This window comes from Phyllostomus hastatus, unplaced genomic scaffold (genome assembly GCF_019186645.2).
Source record: "Phyllostomus hastatus isolate PE091 unplaced genomic scaffold, TTU_PhHast_1.1 phas_contig_1021, whole genome shotgun sequence".
Classification (NCBI taxonomy): domain Eukaryota; kingdom Metazoa; phylum Chordata; class Mammalia; order Chiroptera; family Phyllostomidae; genus Phyllostomus; species Phyllostomus hastatus.
In genome coordinates this window covers 1409028-1435119 of record NW_025333505.1, presented here as the reverse complement: position 1 = coordinate 1435119, position 26092 = coordinate 1409028, and the positions used below count along the sequence as shown (strand labels likewise).

Below are 26092 nucleotides of genomic sequence, written 5' to 3'. Positions count from 1 at the left end.
GAGAAATCGTCTTTTTAAATTTAACAGTGTTTTAAGACAGGCTGACTGCAGAAGAATCTAGGGCACTCTCACTGAAAGGTTGGTGCTGCGTGAACTTTAACTAATCCTCAGTGAAAACAAATCAATTCCATTTGGGCGCTCCCAATCGCTCCATATCAGGTCATCAATCCTTGTCAGAAATACTGAACAATACCTAACAGTCAGCTGACAAAAATTCTACTGCCTGGTCTTCTCTGAAATCAGGTTCTACGATGATAAATATAAAATGTTCTAATGACAGTGGAAATAGGTTTATATCATAGGCCATATACATAGATATACACACAAGTACTAAAACAATAGGGACAGGGAGAGGCATCACAAAATAACATTCTGGGATCCCACCTAAAAATTTATATTTACAAAAATGTGTAAGTAATAAAAATAGTTAAATTACTTTTTAAAGATTAATGAAGGGGTTTAGTGCTCTCTATAGCTACATAATTGGCATTGTTTCTACTATATTGGGTAACTTCTCCTATGGGACTTTTTATGTTAATTTCTTCTTTTGTCCCTTGCATGATTTGGTGTATACTGAGCCAAGATAATGTACCTTTCTTTTTACTTTTTAATTTTGTATTTATTTAGTGTTTTTAGAGAGAGAGAAAGATACGGAAACAAAGAGACAGAGAGACATCAACTTGTTGTTCCACTTATTTTATGCCTTCATTGGTTGATTTTTGCATGTGCCCTGACCAGGGATCAAACCCACAACTTTGGAGTATTAGGACGTTGCAATAACCAACTGAGCTACCCGGCCAGGCCTATGACGATATACCTCTTTAAATAGCAAAGGACCTGAGCATCTTTTTGCAAATCATGCTAGATCATGAAAATACTAATATTTTATAATGTTGTAGGAAGTTAGTAAACCAGACATTCCTTTAAAAGGAGTTTGCCTTTGGTTTTAGCATAGCAGAGAATCCTAATGGGCAGACCAGACAAATTATTTAATGTGTGAAATACTCATACAGCTATTGAAACAGTGATGTGCCGAATGCGACTCTGTCCTCTCCGACTCTCCACGTTCCCTGCAAGGGGAGATCTTAGCACGAGGGGTGAACTGCCGTAGACGTTTGCAGTCCACCCGAGACGAGCATATGCCCCGAAAGAGAAATGTGAATGTGAAATGGAGAGGCCTGCCTGGGGATGACCTCATGCTTTCCTGGACTCCTGAGGGTGCGTAGGAGAGATGCTCTCGTCTCTTGTGGGCCACCCGCACCCAGCCTGTCTTGTTCCTCATTGCCTGCCATGATTATCCTGGCCCAGGACAGAGCTTCCTGAGGTCTTACAGTTTCCTCTTCACCCCAACACTCTTTCTTCCTGGGAAGGTCCTCATGGTTAACTCCCTAAACCAGAATACCTTCCCCCTTTCCCACACCCTGGGAGGAATCGGAACTGTTGTCTTGAGGTTCCCCTACGTGCTGTGCTGCGTCCTGGGAGAACGACGTTCACAGTTACTCTGGGGCACCGTTATTTGTTCTCTCGTGTCTGTGGCTTTGCTCACCGGTACACCCTCCTCCCCTTGGGGTGCAATCTTCTTGAGGCAGGAAATGGGCTTACTCATTTTCTATCCCTAGAGTCTTACACAAGGCTTCATTCACAGAGAGCACCCAGTAACTATATGAATTGCCACTTTTAATTCTCACAATTAGTCATGTGAATTAAGCACTATATTCCTCATTTGACAAAAGAATAATCCTAGATGCAAATCACCAAGGTGACCTATCCGATATCATTAGTGTAAGTGAGCCTGAAAACGATTCTGGGATTCTCATTGACAGGATCTACAACCAAGAGGATACTCCGAGGCTGAACTTTCGAAAAGCTCTTCAGTGGGTTCTAAAATGAGAGGTGAAAATAGAACCAAAGTATTGTTTTAGGTATAAATTTTTTGAGAAATGTATTCTTTCTACATATGTATAGTAGGAAAGTGAAAATTTATGCATTTTATGAAATAGGAACCTAAGACATATTGTCCCTTGTTTATTTAAAGAGAACTGACTTATAACACTTATAACATTCTGTAACTCAAAGCATTTCTACACTTGCATCAGATTTATATAATTTTATGTCAACAGAGAATTTGCTCATTTTTGCTGTGTCCTTTCATATAACCATCCAGTATTTGTTTCCAGCTTGCGTATGCCAAGCACTGACTTTTTGTTTAATCTTACCTTAGCTTTACACTTGTTAAAGTATTGTCCCATCCCATGCATTTCTAATGCAAACATGGAGTTCATTTTCTCTGGTGATTTTAGGGGATCTGTTTTCTGTAGCAGGATTTCTGGTTTCGGTGAAGTATGTGTTCCTCCAGGGCTGCGCATCCCTCTCACCCTGTGAATTACCGTCATCTGTGCAAAGCCCCCTCTTCTGTGGAATCGGAGAGCATTTTCTGATGGTCGCGCTTTTGTTTCAGAATCACAACATGGGACATGTACTCAATATTTAGTTTTATGTTTGAGCAAAATCACAAATATGTTAATGCGGCCAAGACCATTAGTTCCCCAGCAGGGCTGCGGTTCCTGGATATTGGCTCCCTGGCTTCAGGAGCAAAGCAAAATTTAATGTAAGGATTTAAAGTCTAAGCAGGTCTGGTGCCGCCTCACTGGGACGCATTGGGTGGTTTAGAAACCAGACACCGGAGCGGCTCAAGGAAAGCTTCTCTCCTCCCAGTTACCCTTCCAGAGCCTCAGCCTGTCCGTTCTGACAGCAGTGAAGGGGACACGCTTTCCCCGGAAGGCCTGCGGCAGCAATATCTGAAGGGCCAGAGCCCGCGGTAAAGCTGCCAGGACTGCAGACTTCAAGAAAACATCCTGCTGACCTTTAATAACATTGGCCCGCCAGTGCTGGGTGTGGAGAATCTGTACTTTAAAATCCCATTTGAGGAAACCATCCCCCATCTGTCAGGATCACTGTCTGTTAATCGTAGTTTTGGAGTGCAAGGGTTGACCGAACTCCGTGTAGAAACTGGCCTTTTGTATGGTTCTGATGACCTTGGGAAATACTTTTCTGCAGGGATAGGTCTGAGTGCCTGTTCTCAGCCTTGACTCTCTGATTACCCATTTCATTAATACTCAGTGCTCTGCATCTCCTAAACACAGCGGGAACTCGATGTCACCGAGGTGGACTCGGCTCACCAGAGCTCCTAGTCCATGTGTTTTCATTTTGGCCCCTTCATCTCTTCCATCCTTGATAAGTTAAATAGCCTTGCAGATGGGAATCAGTGATGTACAACAATGATTTCAATATCTGTGTATGTACCAGTGGAACAAAAGTAAAAATATCACTGTAAGCTTTCAGGTATTATAACTCTCATGTAATAGGGAATAATCAAAGACTTTTAAAAATTAAGTAATTTGCTCAAATTGCACAGACAATAATTAGTGGTGGCAAAATTCACACTTTTCAGGTCACTGAGTTTCAAAAGCTCATGTCATTTATAGTCTCCAAGACACACACCTACATTTCTGGCCACATTATCTCAGTTTAAATTAATGTAAATAAACAAATAGCTCCAAATAACATCACAGGTAAAAAATAACTATTTTAGAGTGTAGAAGAAAACTTTCTAATGATTTTCATGAAGTAATTTCAATCATTTCAAGTCTGACAACGATTTTACCAAAACAAGACAAGACAAAAGCAAACACACACACACACACACAACTCAGACCATTCTCACTATGAGTATCAATGAAAAAGTCTTCCAGTGTGCTAAGCAGAATCCAACAGCACATTGTAATCACTAGAACGCCTTGAACAGTGGGGACTGTCTCAGAAAGGCAGGATGATTCCGTACTAGGAAGTCTAGTGCTATGAGTCATCATATTAATAGAGCCCAAGAGGAAAACAATATAATCATTTCTGTGGAGGTTGAAAAGGAATTTGACAAAATGTAATACCAGTTTAAAAAAAAATAAAAGGCCTCTGTCAAATAGGAATGGGTAAGCGGTTTCTTGAACATGACTTTGTGTGTGTAGCTGCATCTCCAAAGCCCCCATTCAGCCCACATCTAGAGCATAAAGGACAGCGCCAGGGGCAGCCCCAGTAGAATGAGATGCTGCCGCCTACTACGTACACTACAACGTAATATGCTGGAGCTACACAGCCAAGAAAGCAATTGGAGGCATACAAAAAGAAAGGGATGGAACTACCTCTGTTTATCGATATTATGATTATCTGAAAAACTGAGAAAAATCAATGACTACGTGATACAAAGAGGTACTTTGATGAGATAGCAGGGCAGAACTCTAACACACAGAAATCAAGAACCGATATATAACTAAACAAAAACACGGTTGGGAGGGAAGAGAAAGCTCCTCGCCTCCATCGCACGTAACGGTAGTCTCCAAGAGTGTGTCTTTGCAGTTGAGAAGTATGGGCGAGCGCGGTGAGTGCGGGGAGCCATGAGAGGACCGTGCGTTTGGGCAGAAGGGGAGGGGGCGAGAAGGAGGAACCCCAGTGGAGAACCTCGGATGGTGGAGAGTGAGGCTGGTCCCGAGGCAGGCTGGGCCCAAACACACGCAGCGCTTTGGGAAAGCTGCTTTACTCTTGCTCGGTTTTGCTTCGCAGTTTGGCTTGGATTTCAAAATTGATTGTTTTGAAAAGTGGGCTTTTTAGGTAGCTAGGTCATGTTCACCCCATTCGAAAGCCAGTGTATTCATGATCCTCATGAAGATTCTGTGTTTGGCTTTTTTTCCCCCAGTTTTACTCCCCATGTGAGTTTCACCTAAGAGAAAACTGGTTACTTGGGGGCTTTCATTGGTACCAACCATAAAATCCTACCTGCTGTCTCTGTCAGTGCAGGTGGGTACACACGGGGCTGTGGGACCAAATTCTGACCTCAATGCCATGTCCAGTTAGGGCCAGTCAAGCAGAAATTTGGGGTTTCCTGCTATGTCATTGCTTGGCTACATACTTTGACTTATTACTTTGGATGGCAATGTTTGTGGGTTATTTTGGGGGTATATGGGTGGATTTCTCTTATGGTGGAGGTATATCCTGAGTTATTCTCAGTCAGGAAAAACCAAGACTGAATTCCAGGTGCACACAGGAGGGAAATGCGGAAGGTTTTACTTGCTTTGCGATATATACGTCTATGGAGACCTGTCACTCGCCTCAGAAAGGAAGTGGTTATACGTGAAATCTGCTTTCAGTCGTGACAAAGGCAATCAACAGTGGAAAAAATAAATTAAATGCTCAGCGGCAAACTCAAGTTTAGGTTTGAGTAATTAGGTTTGGGAATACACGTCTGCTACTGAGGGATAAGCCCCTAAAAACCCACCGTTATTAATCATCTGAAACAGGGAGAAAGACTCAACCGTTTTGACATAAAAGATAATGCTATAATAACTCAGACTTAAAGTAGGATCAAGAAACTCTAACCAGAAGCAAATTATAGCCTATCCATTTTTCTATAGGCAGGCAGACCACTTCCAAGTAAGATCATAAATCTGGTGAAATGAGCTGTTTGTAATTAAAATTAAGCATGCCAAATTGTTTCATGACCATTTATAAAGTCAAGTGCCTGTTAATAAAACAGTTAGATTTTCACTGTTGTTATTTCCATTTTAGATGAATTATCTTCTCGAAAGTGGCCTAGCTTTAGGGGCATTCTGAAATTTATTTATTCTGGGTTTGGAAAAAACTGTAAATATCTTCATAATTTTCACGTCTTCCCTTTCTACTGGGAAATGTTTAGTGAGCGTTCGTACTGGCTCCAGGTCTATGAACTGAACCGTCGTCATTCGTGAATGACGTGCTTTTTGACTTCATATATATTTTTCTGTTTCTGGAGAACTAAAGAATAGTAATGAGTCCATAGTAACAGCTTTATGATGCTGTTATAAATCTCTTCATGATATCTAACATAGGACCGAGGTTATAGTACGGCTCTGCCATCAAATCCCCGGTGCAGTCTTGATTTCTGAACAGTAAAATTAGAGATTGAATATCTAATTATGAAAGCAGCTTGCAAGCGAATATGGAGTTGACTTCTAGAAATGTGAACATAACAGCTCTCCAACATTTAACGCCATTATTAGTCACATATAGAAATAATGAAAGTAACCCTTGCCGCTCCCAGTTTTGCTGTTGAAGTTTCAGCAATGACAGATCCCTGACCTATGCAGCTGACCTGTTACAAAGCCTTCCTTCCCGTCCTCGCCCATGCTGCTCTCACGTCCAGGTTCACCTTCTTAGATTCCGAGCTTTTGCACATCTACAAACAGCTCAAGCATCCTGTGCAAACACCTTCCATCGCAGGTAGCTGCCCCGCCCCCGCCACGGCATCCTATGCATGACCACCCTGCCTCCTCCCAGAGCATCCTGCCGTGCCTCCAGATAAGATGTACGATGGTGCATTGACTTCACCGTTTTCCTTGGGGATCCCCAGTGCTTCATGCACTGCATGGAACGTTACAGGTGCTCAGGAAGTATTCCTTCTATTCCTTCCATTTATAAAGAAGGGATAAGGTATCGCCCGATTCTCCTGGTTACTCCTTCAGTGAACCTTCAAGACAGCTTCTCTGGAAACCATTTCATTTTCCATCCCCCGATAATGTTGATCAATTTACTTATACGGCCAATTTTATTTTTTTGGTTAAAATGTCAAGTCTCAAACAGAGCCCTGAAGATAACAGCACATTCGATTCCATACACAGACAAAGAGGACGGTCTTTAGCAGTTTATTTTGGAACAAAATCCAATTGATAAGACAGAGAATGTTCTTCTCTATGCTACCCAGGGTTTCTGTTAATGAGTTAAAGTTGTTAAGTGAGAGTAAATTTGAATCGACTTATTTCTGTACTCTTGCTTAGCCAAGTATTAACAGAAATAATGATCATAGCAGGTAAGCAACTAGAGACTGTCTTCTGGGAAGCACGTCAAAGGAGTAACATTAGTGAACAGACTTATTGTGAAGGTGTAAGGACCCAGTGTTAAACAGGCTGCCTTGACTAAACAAGATACGAGACTATGATGAATTCGTGTGCAACCCGTCTCCCACTATTTATTGACATTTATGACATTACATTTGTGCTCTGGCATCCTCTGCCTTTTTGCCACAAACAAAACAAGAATTAAGGGCATGAATCTGAGAATTTTATCTCTGGCAGTAACAAGCTGTGAGACCTTTAGAAACTCTCAGTGTGTTTGGCCATAATTATATGCATCTCTGAAGGACGTGGTGGGAACTGACTTTGTTTTTTTTTTTAACGGTTTACAACCTCTAAGTTCTTTGATTCCTTCTGTGCTGGGGCATCTGTAACAGATGAGGAGAAGCTGCTGGTGCTGTCCTCTTTCGTGGAGTAATTCATCAGCCGGCGTTTACTGAGGGCCCGCTCTGTCTCCGATGCTGGCCCAGGTCTTACCCAGATAACGGACCTAACAGAATTTAGAATCCACCTGAGGTGCAGTAAGTAATTAGGAGACAAAACAAAAGCACATGTCACAGGTCTCACTCCAGGACCCTCTCTGGCTTCCTCACGGGTAACTGCAGGCTGTCCCTCAGACATTTTCAAACCTTCTACCTCCGTCTGCATAGGCCTCTTTTCTGGAGTCCTTCGAGAGCCAAAATCTCCAGCCTTTGCACAAACACTATCTGTCACAAACTGCCTCTGATAGGGAGATTTCTCGCCAGCTTAACTCACAACAAACACTGCCTTCCGTGGAGACTAGCAGGTTTCCCGAAAAAAATAGTAAGTTAAACAGTGAGGATAATAGCAAAACCGTAGCAAGCATTTAAAGTGCTTAGCACACTGTTGGTTTTGAATCAGCTGTAAAAAAAATGTCAGGAAGATTCATTTTCATTTCTTCATTGTACAAATATTAAAAATATACATAAGCACAATATATCTATTTCAACCCAGTGCAAAAAATAATAAAAATTTCAGAAAGTCAGGCATTGGAGAGAATGTGTTCTCTCCAATAATACATGTTTTTGTTTATTTGACCCGTTAATGGGGAAGTAAGAATTATTTGTCTCTATGTTATGTGCTTCCCAAAGATCTCTAGTTTGCAACTGTAATTCTCCATTGTAACTTAGCACAGTTGTGTGGTGTTTTCACATACAGGACGGATGCCTAGGGCCAAGTCCCGACGGTGCCGCAGACACGCCCTGCAACCCTGGGTCTGCCTCACTTCCCAGACTTCCCGTTCCCTGTTCCTTCAACTGTAGAATAAACAGATTAAACAAAGAGCTCTATCATTCGTCCCAGTTGTAAACTTTCACTATTCTATTTCAGTGGTTTGAATGTTCTGTCAAGCCAGAAGTAAACAGATGTGAGTTTTAGAAGTAAAAATAATTAAAATACCAGCGACACACACACACGTATTATAATTTCATGTGGTCATAATCTTAATAGGCTATGAAGTCAAGGTTGGAACAAAAATGAAAGGTCTTCAACGACACTAGAGGAAGTGGGTGTAGCCTTATATGTCTGAGCCCGCCACACAAACCGCCTGCACGGCAAAGAGACTTAATTATAGTAATTCTCTCCTCCGGGCTATTTGGTTTGAGGTTTTGTGCTGTCTACAGCTCTCTTAAATGACAGTGCTGACAGCTGTCCCTCTTGAAGATTATATATACCAGATAGTTGACTCTTGCAGGGATGTTCGAGTTCACATGCAGACTGCTGACTTTTAAAGTGTTGAAAACCTGTTTCCATGGTACACATATCGCTCAACCCACGCAGAAAGCAGTGGATCCATTACCATCGTCTGACAGACTCTAGCCCTTTTAGCTGTTTCGTTGTAGAAGTTATCAGATCCTCTGGTCTGACAGGGTCCCTTCTAGTTTTCAAGGTCTTGGGCCAAATGTCTGCGTGTCCTGGGAAAGCCCAGGCGCCCTGTGTTTCAGAGTCAGGGTGGGGGTGGGGGTGGGGGCTGGGGTGGTGGTGGCCGTAACTTCATTAACACATTATGTAGCTGTAGAGTCTCTTCTTGGTTCTTCACTGGTTATTGTTTTCATTATGGAGGAAGAGGGACAAACCATATTGAATCTTCTGAATACAAGGTCAACATTGAATAGACATTTTTTACAAAAATTAACCCTTTCTATTGTGTGTGTGTGTGTGTGTGTAGCTTATATGAAAATGTTGCCATGTTGATAACTAGAAAACAAAGATCTATAAATTATCTGTTTCTGCCTTAAGGAAGCATCTTTTCTTTAAGAGAAAATAGTCCGTGTGGGCCATTACAAGCCATTGGTGTCTCCCTAATTTTTGGACTATAAATATGTATGATACTTTTTAAGCCTGATCACATTGGAAACAGGACATTTTAAATGTTCTTCATCAGTGAGTATTTGCGGGATCAGAACGCAGAGATGCCTGGCCCAGGGATTGTTGTCCGTTTGCTTTCAGGACCGTAGAAGAAAGTGGTGAACCAGTGAAAGAAGACATGGTACTTAGTAGTGTAATATGATTAGTATAATTTGTGTGCAAATTTTTCCAACTTGCTAAATTGACATTATTTTTTTAAAAAATAATTTAAGCCTCTGGAAGCACGAACTATAAAAAAATTTAACTTGTTTTCATGATAATTTTATTAATAGTATCTCCTCCTCTAAAGTTTTTAATCTTCCTAATCTAATAAAAAATACAATTTTGCAGTATTCTGTAAAAGTCACTCATACTATTACTTTCTTTAACAAAAGAAACCTATAAATTTATGGGGTTTCATGCTTGTGTTAACTATTATTTTATTATTCTTTTGGTACTTTTTTATATATCGATTAACTTGTCAGTATACTGTCTTTGCTTGATTAGTGGGTTTCTTCAGGTCTGGACTTGCCGTTCTAATAATTGTATCAATGCAGAAAGGCCTCACTAACGTTCCAGATTACAGGGCTTGTGTTAGATGTGTGTTTTCTTCATCTGTGAATGAAATGGCCTTCTGGTAGGTGTGGAAATTATGTAAAGCCCCGCGTCAGACAATTGGACTTGCCGTATAGTGGTGTTCCGTTTAGATGTTAGATGCGAGAGAAATGAAACAGATCATCTAAAGCTTAAAACGCAGCAGCCAGAGACAGTCTCTGTTTGCATGCTCCCACGTTCTCACAAAGCGGCTCTGAAAGCCGTTTCCGACTATTCCAACTGATGGACACTCCCTTGTTCCAAATCCCTTCGGTGACTGCTTATTGAGCACCTGCTCGATAGCAGACCGGATTCTAGACAGCGGACGAAGCGGGGGAAGCAAACGTGGGAGGTGTCGTCTGACGGAGACATCGTCTCTGCCCCGGGGGCTCTGTGTGAAGATGTGCATTCTGTTGTGCTGGAAGAAGGGGACCACAGACTTTGAGGAACAGGGTACCGCAGGTTAGTGACTTCACTAAGAAGTCCAGTTCTTTCCTTTTAGTCCCTTGGAGACCAGGATCATCTCCCTTTCAAAAATCACACAACCACGTGGAGGAGAGAAGATACCTGAACAAATCTGAGGTGACAATAGGGGAAGGGGAGAAAGGGGAAGGGGCTGCTGGGGGGGCTTCCACCACTTGCTGCTACAGCCCTCACTCCTGACGCCAGCCTTCTGCTCCAGCCAAGCTCAGCAGGTCATTACCCACAACCATGTGTCACACCCGCTCACGCTGGGGCGGGCCCTTCTCGTCCCTCCGTGTGCAAAGGCGTTCTTCCTTCCCTCCGGGCTTACCTAAATCCGTATGTCCTTTCGAAGATTAACCTGTCCCTAAGACCTCAAGATACTCACGCAGTTGCGGTATATGCTCTTGTTTCTGCGCGACTGCTTTTAGTATTAGGCAGACAGAGAGACCTGACTTCTAATGACATGTTCATGAGTAAAGGCAATGTCTTGAGGACTTCACGCCCTTTATCCTTCGTTTCTCCGGGTGTGGTGTTAGAGCGCCTTGCCTAGAGCGGGTGGCCAGTCAGAACGTGCTGTTACTTACGCATGTTAGAGACAGAAGGAGCTGAGAATCTCGCAGGTTCCTCCCCGCCCGGGCACCTGTGACCTCTTAAAAGAAGTTTGATTCATAAGACGATGGGGAAGGCATTGTACAATTATAACCCCAAGTAAATCAACAAAATAAGATAAACTGAGCTCAAGCTTATTATGATACGAATGATTTTTACGATCTTTGTATCGTAAGGTGAAAATTAATGGCTGATACAGTGAGTGTAGAAATGTATAGTTGTATAGATGTGGACCAAAGATGCATGATTGTTTTTTCATGGAGAACCGGGGCATAATGTGAGAGGTATAGCCAATATCTCTGCATTTAAATATTTCCATAAATAAATGCTTGTTGAAGGAACACCATCAATATACCATTAGCTTTTCTGGCTATGTAACTATAAAATTAAGTTATACAGTAATGAACCACTAAATTAGTTGCTGGGATTATGATTACTCCTCTATATAATTTCAGTTGGACCAGAAGCCATAGAAGGTGGTGATATACATTACATAGAGAGTGTGCCTCCAACTAAAATTGAAATTTAATTAGTGTGCAAATAAAAGTACTGAAATATAGTTGAGGTCAACATCGCAGGTAACACAGAAGAAAATTCCATCATGATTGTGGAACAGCTCTGAGGGCCAAGTGTATGAAAAACAGCATTTGAGAAATCAAGCTTTCTAAATGAATTGCTTGTCTTCAGCTAAAATAAAAGTGTGAGCCAAGACAGAGGGAGACATCAATTCAGGAGGTCACTTACGCTAGGATGGTAATGTATGAAGCACTTTAAAGAATTTCCAATAGTTCACAAAATAACCTGTGAGTACCCTCAAGGTGCCCTTTCTGACGTTGGGAGGGGCACACTGGATGTCCAGGTGTGGAATGCGTGGCGCTCCACCAGCAGGTGGAGGTGCGCGCACCGCTGGAGACCTGAGCAGGTGGGTGTTCTCGGCAACTCCGAGGCTGAGGCACGTGATTTTAGAGTGAGATGAAAGCCCCTCTACATTCAGGGGTCACTGTCTCTCTTATGTGAGGTCTCCAGCCTGGTGCTGAAATGTTACACCTACCAAATGCAATGAGGAGAGGATTGTACTGTCGACTCTGAACGAGTCATATAGAAATGGGAGGAGGACCTATGGCAAAAGTAGTGCCGGGAGAAATGGCAAAGTGAATCAGAGTGGCCCTTCTGACATGCCGGCTGCCCTCTGTGCTGCCTCTTCTCTGGGCGACCCCTTCTCTGCTACCCCACCGCCGAGAACGGGCATGCTCTGGCACCTTGGCGTTCCCGCCTTGGTCCTCTGAGCAGCTGCATGGGCCTCACCGGGCGCTTCTTAGAAACACAGACTCTCAGACTCCATCCCAGATCCAAAAAATCAGAACCTTTGTTCTAATGAGATTTTCAAGTGGTCCCTATGCACATAAGATTTGGAGGAGGACTGCTTTTGCGAACCAGTATCTCAGGAGATTCGTCACAGCAAGCAACTCTGATAATTCTGCTGTTCGTTATTCGGTGTCATGCAAGCATAGTTCCGAGGTCACGGTACTGGCAGGTGGTGGTTTTTATGTTGGGTTCTACAGACCCAAAGGTAGCTTTAAAGACAAGGGTAAGATTTCACTTGAATTGTATTTAAAACCAATTTTAACTCAGTGTAGAGGAAAAATAAATAAAGCACCTCCAAAGTGCTTTGAAGACTCCTAATAACATGCAGGTATGCTGTCCGATTGACATTATTTAGATTCAAAATAAAAGTTCTCCCACCAACCCCTGTTTGATTAGGGAACATCCATAGAGCACAAAGAGATCCGAATGCCAGTCTTCTCAGTGCCCTGCAGTTAAAATCAAGTCTGGAAATGAAGGATGCTCGGGGCAAAATAAACCTGCAGCCGTCATTCAGAACCCTGGGTAGAACTAGCGCATCCATCCCAACAGCCACCACACTGTCCAAGAGTGGGCGCGTCTCTGTTGAGTAATCGTTACACAGTAGAACTTTCAAAGTAGAGCTTCAGTTGGTTTTATGTATTGAGAGATGCAAATACATTTTATTTTTTTAAGTGCGTTCTGATTCTAAAGCGTTCAGGGCAGCCTCGGCACAGCGGCACAGAAGATTCCCACGGACAGAGTGCCTGACGCCAGGACAAAGAGGGTGCAGAGTTCACGTGATGCATCACTTGCTCCCAGGCCTTTGCCCACAGCCTGCTGGCACCTGCCGACTTCCCCGTGTGTCCCTGGCCCCGGTCGAGAAGTTCTCGAGTAGCAGCAGTAGAGGCATTTGGATTCCTCGCTTTCATGAGAAGCAAATTTTCAAGCTAGGACACGGCATGGAACAGAAGATACACTCCGTGGGACCGACTGAAACAATTAGTTTACTCACACATCGGTCTGGATTTAAGACTAAAATCATCCATAAGAATAGCCCATATTTCTTAGAATAAAAGAGATGTTTCCTCCTCCGGACTTACTTTAGTTGCTTGGCATAACTTTCTAGCACTGAATTCATCGGTTTCTTCAGTCACCCCATCAGGGGAGGTTTACTGAGAGTGGGGTAGGCACCTTGTCATGCGAAGAATCATTGGACAAAAACTCCCAACTGCAAAGTGTCACCATTTAGAAGAAACATGTTCCCGGGCAAATCATCACGAAGAACGTGATAATGTCGTGTTGGATACGCAGATGGCTGCGTGCTAGTGCAGGAGAAGACACAAATCATCAGAAAGGGGGAAGCTAGGTGAATTTGTATTTCGTTTGGCTGGGTAACTGGTCCTAACACTTTTTTAAATATTCTGATAAAATATTAGGGTTTGAAACTATGTTTGAAGGTTCAACCTGGTTTGGAAGTAAAACAGTTCTCACCATTAAAAATTAAAATGCCAGTCATCAGCATATGGATTGTGTTGTATTAAGAAATACAAATGATAAAAAACATAAAAAATAAAATATTGAAATGTCATTTAACCAACAGATCACTTTTAAAGAACTCCTCAATGCTAACTTTTAAAAGTGTTGAGTTAATCTCTCTTGGTAGGTATATGCTAACTTACTGTGTAAGTACACAGTAATCTTTTTTTTTTCCATTGAGACACAGATTTTCTGCTTTGAACATAGAGTGCATTTAGGTTCCGACCTGGGTTTCCTTTGCAGCTCACTACACTGCTACACTACTTCCCACAAGTTAACTGATACAATGAGCTGATGTAAATTACTTTCACTGTTAGGCTGAGGTCATAGGAACGGACAACAGTTCGTCTATGCACAAAGGCATGGACATCCAGTATTCCAAAGCTAAGCATCAAGGATGTGTCTTAGATTTATGCACTTTTTACGTGTCTGTCCCATTGCCTCTCCCCATGAGCTGGGCCATCAGGACTTCTCTGGGCAAGTACCTTCGGCTGAGGCCCGCGCCTCGGTGCCCATGGAGGGTAGCAGCTGTGGGAATTGGCCCAGACAACAACTCGGGACCACCCGCCACTCGCATTTTTACCTCCTTGTCATTGCTTCTTCGCTTGTGCTGCTGGGACAGTTTTCAACATTTTACTCCCAACTACTCTGGTATCCAGCTTTCTGTAGCATTTCATGCGTCTCTGATGAGCATGAAGATCTGTGTGGGTTGCGTGGTCTTCTACCCACACCTGGGCTGTAGGGCCTCTGGACAAGGCCCATGTCTGCAGTCTGACGACACCATGCCCAGCACCACCACTGAGTGCCTCTTACGTGTGCGCTGTCGAAGGAGTGACGTCAGCATAGGGCTGGTACAACATGTTCCTGTGTCCCCTTTCAGTTACACAGTAGGACATCCATAGTCCGACAAGGATCCTTTCTTTTCATGGCATGCTGGGATGCCTGAGAGGTCCATACATCTGTGCATCTGAAGGTCAGTGGATTTGCCCTCATGGAGGTGGCAGAATCAGGGGAGCAGAGGTGGCCCCCATGGCTCCAGGAGACGTCAGCTGTGACGTTGTCATCAAAGACCCATCTGGCATGAGGGCTCCAGGGTGGAAAGTAGATGCTCCCAAATGGATCCTTGAGAAAAAAGCAAAAACTAGTGACATGGCGCCACCTGCTGGAAAGAAAAGATAGGCCTCTAATTGCCAGTATATTGAACTGTTAACTCCAAGTGGGCACAGCTTCACCTCAATGAGAAAGCGGTTTGCAGCGTCAAATGCACCAGCAGAGGTGCATCTAGTCAAACAGCATGAAAAAAAACCACAGCCATGTGGTGTCACCAAAGTGAAATGACAATTCTCCAGGAACCTCACGCCAAGTCATGGAAGATCAGGATCTAACTGTTAAAAGAATTCAAAACAGCTGATACAGAGAAATGCGAGGAGCCAAAAGAAAACTCAAAAAGGCGATTCAGTGAACTGAAGAATAAAATTAATGAATGGGAGGGGCGGTGCACTGAAGAGACTGATATTCTAAACAAGAACTACACAGAACTTGTGGAAAGAAAGACTCCAATGAATGAGATGAGGAATGCACTAGAAAGTATCCATAATAATGCTGATCACCTGGAAGAGAATCAGTGATCGGGAAGGTGGGGATCTAGAAATGACTTTGAAGAAGAGGAGAGAGAACTAAGATTTTTTAAAATTAAAGAAAACCTACGGGAGTTCTTAGACTCCATTACGTGAGCCAAAGTAAGAGTGAATGCTGGTTATACCACAAGGAGAAGCAGGAGGCAGAGGGGTGATTTAAGAAAACAATAGCTGAGAACTTCCCAGACCTGGGGGAAGACCTCGGCGTGCGAGTCCCTGAGACTGTTAGATCACTTCACCATCTCAGTGCCAAGAGATCTTCTCCAAGACATATGCTAATGGGACTGTCAAAAGTTAATGACAAAGAAAGAATCTTTAAGGCATTGGAAGAAAAAAAGAAAGTACTCTACAAAGGAATCCCCATTGGACAATAAGCAAATTTCTAAGCAGAAGCTCTGCAGGGGAGGAGAGAGTGGGATGACGTATTCAAAGTATTGGAAGACCAGCATTGCCAGCCAAGAACACTCTGCCTAGCAAAGTCACCCTTCAGAAAATACAGGAGAAGCAGAGGCTTTCCCAGACAAACAGAAGCTGAATGAGTTCACTAGATCCGCATTACAAGATATGTTACCAGGAGTTCTGCTCCTTGAAATAAAAAGACAAAACTACAAAAAAACTTTGAGTAAGGTGATGAGAAGACAGAACTAGAAAATTGTAACTGTACTTTAAAATAGGATGTTAAATCATCAAATATAGCATGAAGGTTAAAAATGCATTAAAACGTGGTAATGAACTTGCAGCAAAAAGGGATCATTGGTGACAACAACAGTATAAAAATGAGAAGGAAAATGATGGAACCTGAATATACAAGTGAAAATAAGTTGGTATCAACAGGAAAAAAAGGACTATTTTTATCTATGAAACATTTCATACAGATCTCATGGTAACCACAAAACAAAAATCTAGAATAAAGACGCAAAACATATAAAGAGGGGGGAAACTGGACCACATCATCATAGAAAATCACCAACTTCAAAAGGTAGAGAGAAACACAAGGAAAAATAGATGATGGAGATACAAAACACCCAGAACACGAGAGATAGTGGCCATCGCAAGTCCTCATATATCAATAATTACCCCGAGTGGAAATGGATTGAACACACCTATCAAAGGCCCAGAGGAGCTACGTGAACTAAAAATCAAGGTCCAACTACAGGCCGCCTTCAGAGGGCTCATTTCGGTCCCAACGACAAGCAGGGGCTGGGAGTGAAGGGGTGGACGGGAACAGTCCAAGCAAACGGTAACCAGCAGTAAGCAGGAACGGTCGTACTCATCTCAGACACCCAGACTTCAGGTCAACAGTGGTAACAAGAGACAGAGAAGGCTGATGGACGATAAAGAAGAGGTCAATCTATCAAAAAGACATAACGATTATAAATATGTATGCTCCCAACAGGGGAGCACTAAAATATATTAATACTGGCATATTTTAATAGAGAAATAGAAAACAACGCAATAACAGTAGGGAACTTCAGGACCTCTCTATGAGCAATGGTTAGAACATCCAGCTAGAAAATAAACAAGGAAACGGGGGATTTAAGGCAACTGTCGAAAAAAGAGCTAAACACACACACATAGAGGATTCCTTCCAACAGCAGCAGGACGCACGTACTTCTCAAGGGCACCTGGGACATTCTCCAGGAGAGATTATATAATAAACCATAAAACTAATCTTAACAATTTTCTCAGACCACACTGGCAAAAATTACAAACCAGCAGTAAGTGGAAAGTGAGCAGATCTTCAAACATGGAAACGCAACCACACACTTTTAAATAACCAGTGCTTCAAGGAAGAGATCCAAAGGGCAACAAAAATACACCTGGAAACGAGTGAATATGAAAATACAGCATTTCCAAGTGTGTGGGACGCAGCAAAAGCAGTTCTCAGAGGAAAGTTTATAGCAATGAGCACATAGATGAAGACATTAGAAAACTCTTAAAGGAACAACCTATCTTTATAGCTCAGGAAACAAGAAAAAGGAAAAAAAATGAGCCCAAACTTTGTAGAAGGAAGAAAATAATAAAAATCAGAGCAGAAATAAATGAAATGGAGACCAGAAAAAAACTATAGACAGGATCAACGAATCTAAAAGCTGGTTCCTGAAAAATATAAACAAAATTGGCAAATCTTTAGCTACACTATGCAAAGAGAGAGAAGACTTAAATAAATAAAATTGGAAGCAAAACAAGAGACCTTACAACTGCTATCACAAAAATATGGAGAGCTTACACAGTTCAATGCCAAAAACAACAACAACGAAACAATCCAATTAAAAAATGGGCAAAGGACCTGAATAGATACTTCTCCAAGGGGGACATACAGATGGCCAATTGACATATGAAAAGACGCTTAATGTCACTAATCACCAGAGAAATGAAAATTAAAGCCAGAATGAGAGACCACCTCGTACCTGTCAGAATGGCCATCATTAATAAATCAGCAAACAATAAGTGCTGGCGAGGATGTGGAGAAAAGGGAGCCCTCATGCACTGTTGGCGGGAATGCAGTGCAGTGCAGCCGCTGTGGAAAACAGATGGAGTGTCCTCAAAACATTCAAAATGAAACTGCTGCATAACCCAGGGTTCCCACTTCTGGGAATATACACAAAAAAAACCCTAAACAATAATTCAAAAGAATATACGTGCACCCTGTGTGCATCTCAGTGTCATTTACAGTAGCCAAAACTTGGAAGCAAGCAGCCCACATGCCCGTCAGTAGATGAGTGGATAAAAAAAGCTGTGATACATGTACACAATGTAATAATACTTGGCTGTAAAAAGAAGAAGAAAGTCTTACTTTGCAACAGCATGGGTGGACCTGAAGAGTATTATGCTAAATGAAATAAGTCAGTCAGAGAAAGACAAATACCATATGATTTCACTTCTGTGTGGAATCTAATGAGCAAAATAAACAAACAAAATGGAAACAAACTCACAGGCACTGAGAACAGATTGACAGCTGTCAGATGGGAGGGGGTTGGGGGACTGGGTGAAAAAGGTGAAGGGGGAGGGAAGGAGGAAGAGAAAGAGAATGAGAGAATTGTAAGAGTCTACTATGAACAATTTTATGCTAAACACCACATCCATCCAAACTTGTAGAAAGGGGAGAGACATAGAACAGGCTGGTCCCACATCCTAGTGTAGTTATCTAGGGAGTGAGGGGTCCCAGCCCAGGGTTCCAGTGTCAGTAAAATAAATCCTCACAACTTCTGGCTGCAAAAGAAGAGATTGAGTTGGTGTTAGAAACTTCTTAGAGCCCCAAGCAGTTCCTCTTAAAGAACCCACACACAGGCTCACCTACTCAGACTCACTCCCTCTGGGCTCCAGTGCCGGGTGGCAGCTTGAAAGGCACCAGTGGTGTGCAGGGAGGAACTGAAGTGTCTGGCATCAAGCAAGGCATCGTGACCCACGCACATAAACAATGGTGTGGGGATTGCCTGAGGGAGTGGGGGGTGCTCGGTGGGATGGAGCAAAGGGGAAAAAATTGGGACAACTATAATAGTATATTCAATAAAACATTGTAAAAAAGGTATCAGCTTGTGGCAAAGTTGGATAGAGGAATGGATGGGAGGTATTAGGAGATAAGAACAGAAGGAAGGCAAGAGTTTGTGCTGTTGAAACAGGAGTATTTCTCAAAAAAAAAAAAGTCAACTTCACAATTGCTAGGGTACAGGCAAGCACTGAACTTGTGCCCTGATAGCCATGGTCCAGATACTCAGCCCTCCCATTCATTCATTGACCCTGTATTTACTGCCTAGTAATTATCCAGCTTATGAACATTATCTCTAAACCCTAAAACTGTTTGTAAGATAGGTGTAATTTCTCTGTTTCTCACACGAGAAAACTGTGATTCAGAAATTTAAATTACGCCCTGGCTGATATAGCTCAGTGGATTGAGTGCGGGCCTGCGAACCGAAAGGTCGCTGGTTCTATTCCCAGTCAGGGTGCGTGCCTGGGCTGTGGACCAGGTCCCCAGTAGGCAACCACACATTGATGTTTCTCTCCCTCTCTTTCTCCTTCCCTTCCCCTCTCCCTAAAAATAAATAAAACCTTACAAAAAGAAATTTAAATTACGTAGTCACAATGGCCCAGCTGGTAAATAGAAAGACCAAGATTTGAACTCAAAATCTGCACTTCCTCCCTATGTTCTGCTTGCTGCCTTTTGAAGTTAGTGCCAGCATAGGGGAAAGGGTGAGGAAGACTTAGAAATCTTTTCTTATTAGGCTGGTATATTTTCATCGCTGTTGCCACGGCATCATTTCAAAAACTCAAAGTGCTGTGGAAAGCTCCGTGTTACCCCTTCCTGACTTGGTGTTGGCCTTGATAAAGAATAGGCCAGGAACCAAGAGGACTAATCTTTCATCTCTCCCCGGGAGGAAGTTTCGCTAGTGTCTTTTGTTTTGGTGCGGAAAGGAAAACGAAATGAATCTCACCGGTGAGATGCAAATGAATCTCTCAACTGTTTTGTTAATTTCTACTATTTACTCCAAAGTGGGGAAACACCAGGCCTGTGATACATCATCTTTTGTGCGCCTGGCACCTTCCCTCACGAATCCTATTAGTCTGCTCCAACTAACAAGGATTAATTGTCTCGGTAAGGCAACCTGGCGTTGAAGTGATACATGGCTCAGACAGCTGGGAGTCTGGCCACTCATGGGTCTCGTGTCCCGCTGGCTCATTTGTGTTTGTCTCTTCCTCTGACAGATGTGTACCCAATCACTGTGAGCACGGCGGGAAGTGCTCCCAGACGTGGGACAGCTTCAAGTGCACTTGCGATGAGACGGGGTACAGCGGGGCCACCTGCCACAACCGTGAGTGCCAGCGCGTCCCCCTGTGAACCTGTAATTGCATGACGTCCCCGGGTCCTCAGCCGCGCTTTACAACTCAGCAGCCCGCCCCGTCCACGCACTGAATCACTCGATCCCGGGGAGCACGGATGCGCGGTGGTTTCTCCAGGACCGCGTTCCAGTTGTCAAAAAATCGATTCTTTCACGCCCGGTGACTCAAAAAACAAAGCTGGGCGGGGGGGGGGGGGGTCATTTCCAGCATTCGGTGAACGGGCAGTGGAAATTGGAATGCTGATCTTGGGGTCGAATCAGTGTGTCCGTCTGGGTAGGTTGGGAAGCGACGTGAGTGTGACGTCTGTCACGGGATGCCCACGCGTCAGCCCCTCAGAGAGAGCGGCAGGCAGGGCGGCCTCTGAACTACTGGCTTCTGGGAAGTCGTCTCATTCTCTGTCGCAACGACTGGGCTGCTTTTTTTTTTTTTTGGTCAGAACAAGATGAGCTAGCAAGGAGAAGGAAGTCCATTGAAGTGGTATATCTGAAATAAAGGAAGACCAATTTTTTTTAAATATTAAAAATGAAAAGTAATAGGCAAGGATGACTAGTACAACACACAAGGGCCTCGTTTTGTGCGATAGCTTTACCCTGAAAAGGTCAGTCCACTCAATGTCTTGTTGACCCACAACACTGTTGATTCAAAGAGCATTTTTAAAGGAATGCTAAGTCTGTAATGGTAATGTTAACTTTCCAAAAACGCAACGCTGGTCACAAAGCACTTTGGAAAACGGATTTGCCGGAAAATGTACAGTGGGGAACAAGTTCATCTGTGCTCTGTGTGTGCGTGGGGAGGGAGCAGGGGGAGAGAAAGAGTCTCCTTCTGTCTTTTCTCAGTATCCCGAAAACCTGGAGATCTAACACCTAAACCCTCCAGTTATGCGAACTGCCTTCTCTTCCCTTTTAAGAAACGAAGACAAGCAAATACCATCAGAACAGGGTTCTGGGGAGAGTAAAAATGCAGTGTCCTTCTCTGAGCCCTTTCTACCCTTGTTTGTAGTCATGTTCGGTCAGAAACTGTGCTTGGAAATATGGGGAGACCTTCACTAAGAAAAAATATCTGTGATTTATTTTATTGCGCCTCTTTGTGTTTTTTGGAAGACATTTTAAAACATAAGGACTAGAAGGAGACAAAAAGGACTAAAAAGTTAACAATAATAGAAAGACATACAGAAGAATCAAAATGGATAGACACTTAGTAATTCATCAACAATAAAGTATATACGTATGTGTGAATGTGAGAAAGCATTTTAATGAATAAAGAGCAACACTGACATTGAAATTAATTAGAACAAAGGAGTTATAACTAAAATTGCCTTTCCAATCATATCAAATGTTAACTTTCAGCATATAATATGCATTATATGGTAACTTTGAATTAGGTAATTTGTATAAAACTAAGTACTTTTACTTCACCAGTGTAATTTACATAGTATTGTCTATAAATACCACCTCTAACTGTAAGGGACTTTGTTTCTGAATGTGGAAATTCTGAGGACAAGCAGTGAGAAATCAGTGGTCCTTATAAGGGTTTCCTATCTCAGTGACCACTTTGATATTGAATTAAAAGGCAAGTAACTATTTTTATAGCTGCTGAACTCCACAGCAAAAAAATAATTTTAATATCTAACATTCTTAAAAATTTAAATATGCTACTGGTTGAATAGTTGGGTGGTTGTTTTTTTTTTTTAAATAGTAATCGCTCCAAGTATTAGGAACATACTGAGTATGCATTTAGGTTGGTCTCTAGTTCAAGCTCTAAATACAAAAGAGGAAGATTATCTCCTCCTTGCTGTCTATTCCCACTCACTCCGTGCCCCCTTTTTGCATCCATAACAGTAGAACCTTCCATTGTAACAATGGGACCCTGAGCCCTTGTCCTCTCTGAAGGAGGCCAAAACCGTGAGCACCCAGCGTGTGCCTCAGTAGGGCTTCAAAGACCATAGCACCCAAGTCGAGAAAGAGTCAATCGGACACTATTTTGTTGTGGGAAAAAAAAAGTGTAGTTTATCAAAGGGTAAGTGCTTCCTAAGAAACTGAAAGATTTTTTTGTATCTGTTAGCTACTTCCACAGATTAGTTAAAAGTTGGGAGTGTCTGGCCCAGCTCATAACAATGTAAAAATATATACTCTACGCCCTTCAGGTTGATGCAGGATGAACAATTTTGCATTTTTCTCTTGGTCGGTGGCTGCGTGCATAGCAAGAGCATTGAAGTGGAAAGACACCGCTCCGTGCTCGCCGTGAGATAATCATGCGGGTGCCCTTCCTGCAAGTCCCTGACTTCTTCTGGACCTGCCTTCCTCCCTCTGTGGCCTTCATGTGACTGAGGTCTCTTGCAGTCCTAAGAGCCGATGAGCCTTCCTTCTAGTGGCTTATGCTGCCTTCTGGGGTTGTGAAGTTTGTTAGTAGCATGAAATAGTTTACCCCATTTTCTGCAGAGGACTGAGCATGCCTTTTGAAAAGAAGTTGGCAAGGTAAAGAATGGCTAGGTCAAGTCTACAGTTGAGTGTAACTAAATATGTAGCAGAGCTTCAAACATGACAATTAGGCCACTATTTCAGCACATTTTCCACACTGGTCCAGGCTCGGTCGGGATGAGACAGCTGTTTCTCAGTGAGCCGTGGTCATCCAGGCTAGAGGTTGGCATCCAGGGTGGAACCTAGAAGCTCCTTCTAGATAGGTCACACTGCCTGAGTTTGAACTTGGCTGTACCACTTACCTGTCGTACCCATAACCTTGAGTCCTTAAACTCTTTGAGCTTCAGCTATCACCTGGTGAGACGGGTATAGTAACAGCATCCTCATAAACCCGCAGGGCGATTAAATGAGATAATTTATGGAGACTCGGCGGTGAGCTCAGCATATGTCAGTCTCAATACATTTTTGCCATTTCGTTCCTTTCAGAACAATCATCCCTTCGCTCTGAGCTCCTGTGCCGATAATTGTCCATATCACACTGTTTGTCATCTAATTTCGTGCTGCCAGTCATTGTGTGCTGTCATTTCCATGGCAGATTTGGGCTTGAAGTGAGTGAGTGATGCCCCTAGTTGTGTTCATTCCCAGAAGAGTTGAAGAGAATTAAAAGTGATCTGTGTGAGTCCTAGAGACCTCTATCCGTTTGTTTGTTTGTTTGTTTATGCACAGAGAGTTTGTTTTCAAACACAGTCTACGCAGGGCTCAGGGGACCGGTATTTACAAACCCCTCAGGATGCTGTCCTTCCGGTGAGGAAATCCCCCAGGGAAAGCCAAAGGTCCCGGGGGGGTGGTCAGATGCCAGGGAAGGGAAAGCTGGCTGTCCTGGTCCAAAAACTGAAAGAAGCTAGTTTGCGACAAAAGGTAAATACATTACACTGTTGCAGTTTGATGCTTTTAAGTTTTTCTTAGGCAGACCGTTCTGTTCTGAGTGAATTTCTCAGAACTGACTAGTGGTCTTATCAGAACATAAAGTCACATTTGGAGCAGGGTCACGCTGAGTAGTTTATTTGTTTTGCTATGCTGGCTCCACCAGACCTCACTCTGCGGAAAGTGAAACAGTGCGTCTTTCTGGTGAGCAGACCTCCCCTTGCATAGCAGCTCTCTGTCTTTCGCTGCTGTTGAGACGCTGCAGCTGGTCGCCCAGCTTACCTCCCGGTACTTTCAAGGCCGTTTCAGGACCTCCTACCATCTCATTTTTTTTCATACGTGTTCCTTGCACTTCATACTTACCATTCTAATTTGTATACATTTGAAAAACTCTCCCTAATCTCAAGGCTTGGTGGATGTTTTTTCTCCTGCTGCTGGGGCCTGTCTTTGACCTTCTTCATCCTTCCGTATAATACTAATCCCATATGTGGAACTGCCCTAAATGTCCCCAGAATGCCCCCCATAATACCCAAACTTTTGGCTCTTTACACAAGGGCAGGAGGATATTTGATCGATACAATCGATGTTTAGGGGGCAGAACTTCAGAAGAACTTTTAAGTGCCAGGTCTTCATTCCAAGAAAAAAGTTTTCCCAAGTGTCCTGTTACTAAAGGAGAGATTCTCGCCTCGCCCAGATGTGTAAACACGCCTCTTTTGAGTGGCAGTCGGAGCAACTCAACCACCTACACGGATCTCTTCCCACTTCTAAATCACGTGGTTTCTGAACTCTGAAACCCTGAAAAGGAGCAGCAGGTCCTGGTGTTGCCACACAAACGTAAAACTAAAATTTTTCTAGCCATGTTAGAGGACAAATTGCCATTTAAGAGGAAACTATTCTACATGCGGTAGCCTGGACCTATTATTACTCTGGCTGCATAAGTTTGGAAACCATAAATGGCACTGTGCCTTACTTATTCCTGCGCACAGGAGAGTGGGTGTCAGGAGCCCCCCTCCCCGTGTAGTTTATAATGCATTGTCCTCGTAAGTAGTTTGATTCAGAGCATAATTTTAACCAGAAATGAATCCTCCCTGTTTGCCGTCACACCAACCCAGGGCACCAACGCCTGGATTTATCGTCACGAGGGCGTGCGCTGCCTCTGCCCAGGTGGGGCCGCCACGGACTCAGGCGTCGATGAAGATAACTCGGAATTTGAGTGCTGCTGCCCGCCCCTTCCCTCCCCCAAATGCGGTCATTGAATAGAATCGTGTCCTTAGGGAACTGGACTCCATTGTTCAGCTGTAAATTCAACGGGCCTCTAAGGCCCCACTTGGTGTGGCTGTGTCTTTAACCTGGCCTTCTCACGTATGTTTCTCCCTTTTGTCGCCTCTCCCCCTGCCCCGCCCCCGTCCTGTTGGCCTTCTTCAGGGGCCCACAGGGGCCCTGAGCCCTTGTGCTGCTCCCTCTCCCTGCCCCGGCCATCACCCCAGGACTCTTGCCCGTCCCCCCTTGCTGCTCTGCCTGCTGTGTTCCTACGCACCCCACCGCTCAGCAGCCCCCTCTCCACAATGCCGTGATGAGGTCAAGTCCTCTTGCTCTAAGATAGGTTTCTTCCTCTTCACCCTAGAGATGGTCGTGCCTTTGCATTTGTGGTGTGTGATGCTTTAACCACATGACCTCGTCCTCCAGTGGACTCCTGTCCTGTCCGAGAGGAGGCAGGGCCAGTCCTGTCCACCGCAGCGTCCCCAGCGCCCCCAGCCTCTAGTGTAGGGGTCAGTGCGTACGCACAGAAGGAGAGGCGGAGAATGTGCAGCACCAGCAGCATTTTAAAAACCCATGTCATGTATACAAGGTGTTAGAGAGAGTGGAGTTATGAAGAAAGAGTGAAGCTAAAGAATAAGGAAGAAAACAAACAAAAAAAAAAGGTGGTAGAGAATCAAAGGCGGGTTAATGGAACACAGTGAAGGTAGTGATAGAAACAGCGGAACCACTGCAAGAGGTCCAATGTGGTGAGGCATCATTTGGGGGGATTCGGGCTGTGGAATTCGGACGGTGGGCAAACACACCCACGCCTTTCAAGTGATCTCTGAGGAAAACACTGTGCCGTGTTGAGACACCGTTCATTAAAATAACTTGTGGGAATAAATAATGACAGCGGCAAAGTAGATTGCAACCAAAAATGGCAACTTAGAAGATAGAGTACAGTCAACTACTATGCTGGCTGATGGTATGAGCTATTCTAAAACAGATGTAGATAGGCTGAAGGATTGACTATCGAGTGAATGATAAAAAGAAGTTGACTTCAAACTTGATGCAAAATTTGACTACGGTGGATGTCATCCTTGGGTTTATCATGTAATGGCACGTGTGTTCTTGCTACAGGGAATTGCAGAGAGGGGAAAGAAGGCAGGGTTTGAAACGAGATGCT

General features: G+C 43.5%; 1 protein-coding gene across 1 annotated transcript in view; it reads left to right on the top strand.

Annotated features, from left to right (window-relative positions):
• CNTNAP2 (contactin associated protein 2) overlaps positions 1-26092 on the top strand; it is a 1612013-nt gene that overhangs the window by 989954 nt on the left and 595967 nt on the right. The window contains exon 11 of the mRNA XM_045834058.1: positions 20192-20298. Coding sequence (XP_045690014.1) covers positions 20192-20298 — 107 coding nt within the window. The remainder of the gene's footprint in view (positions 1-20191; positions 20299-26092) is intronic.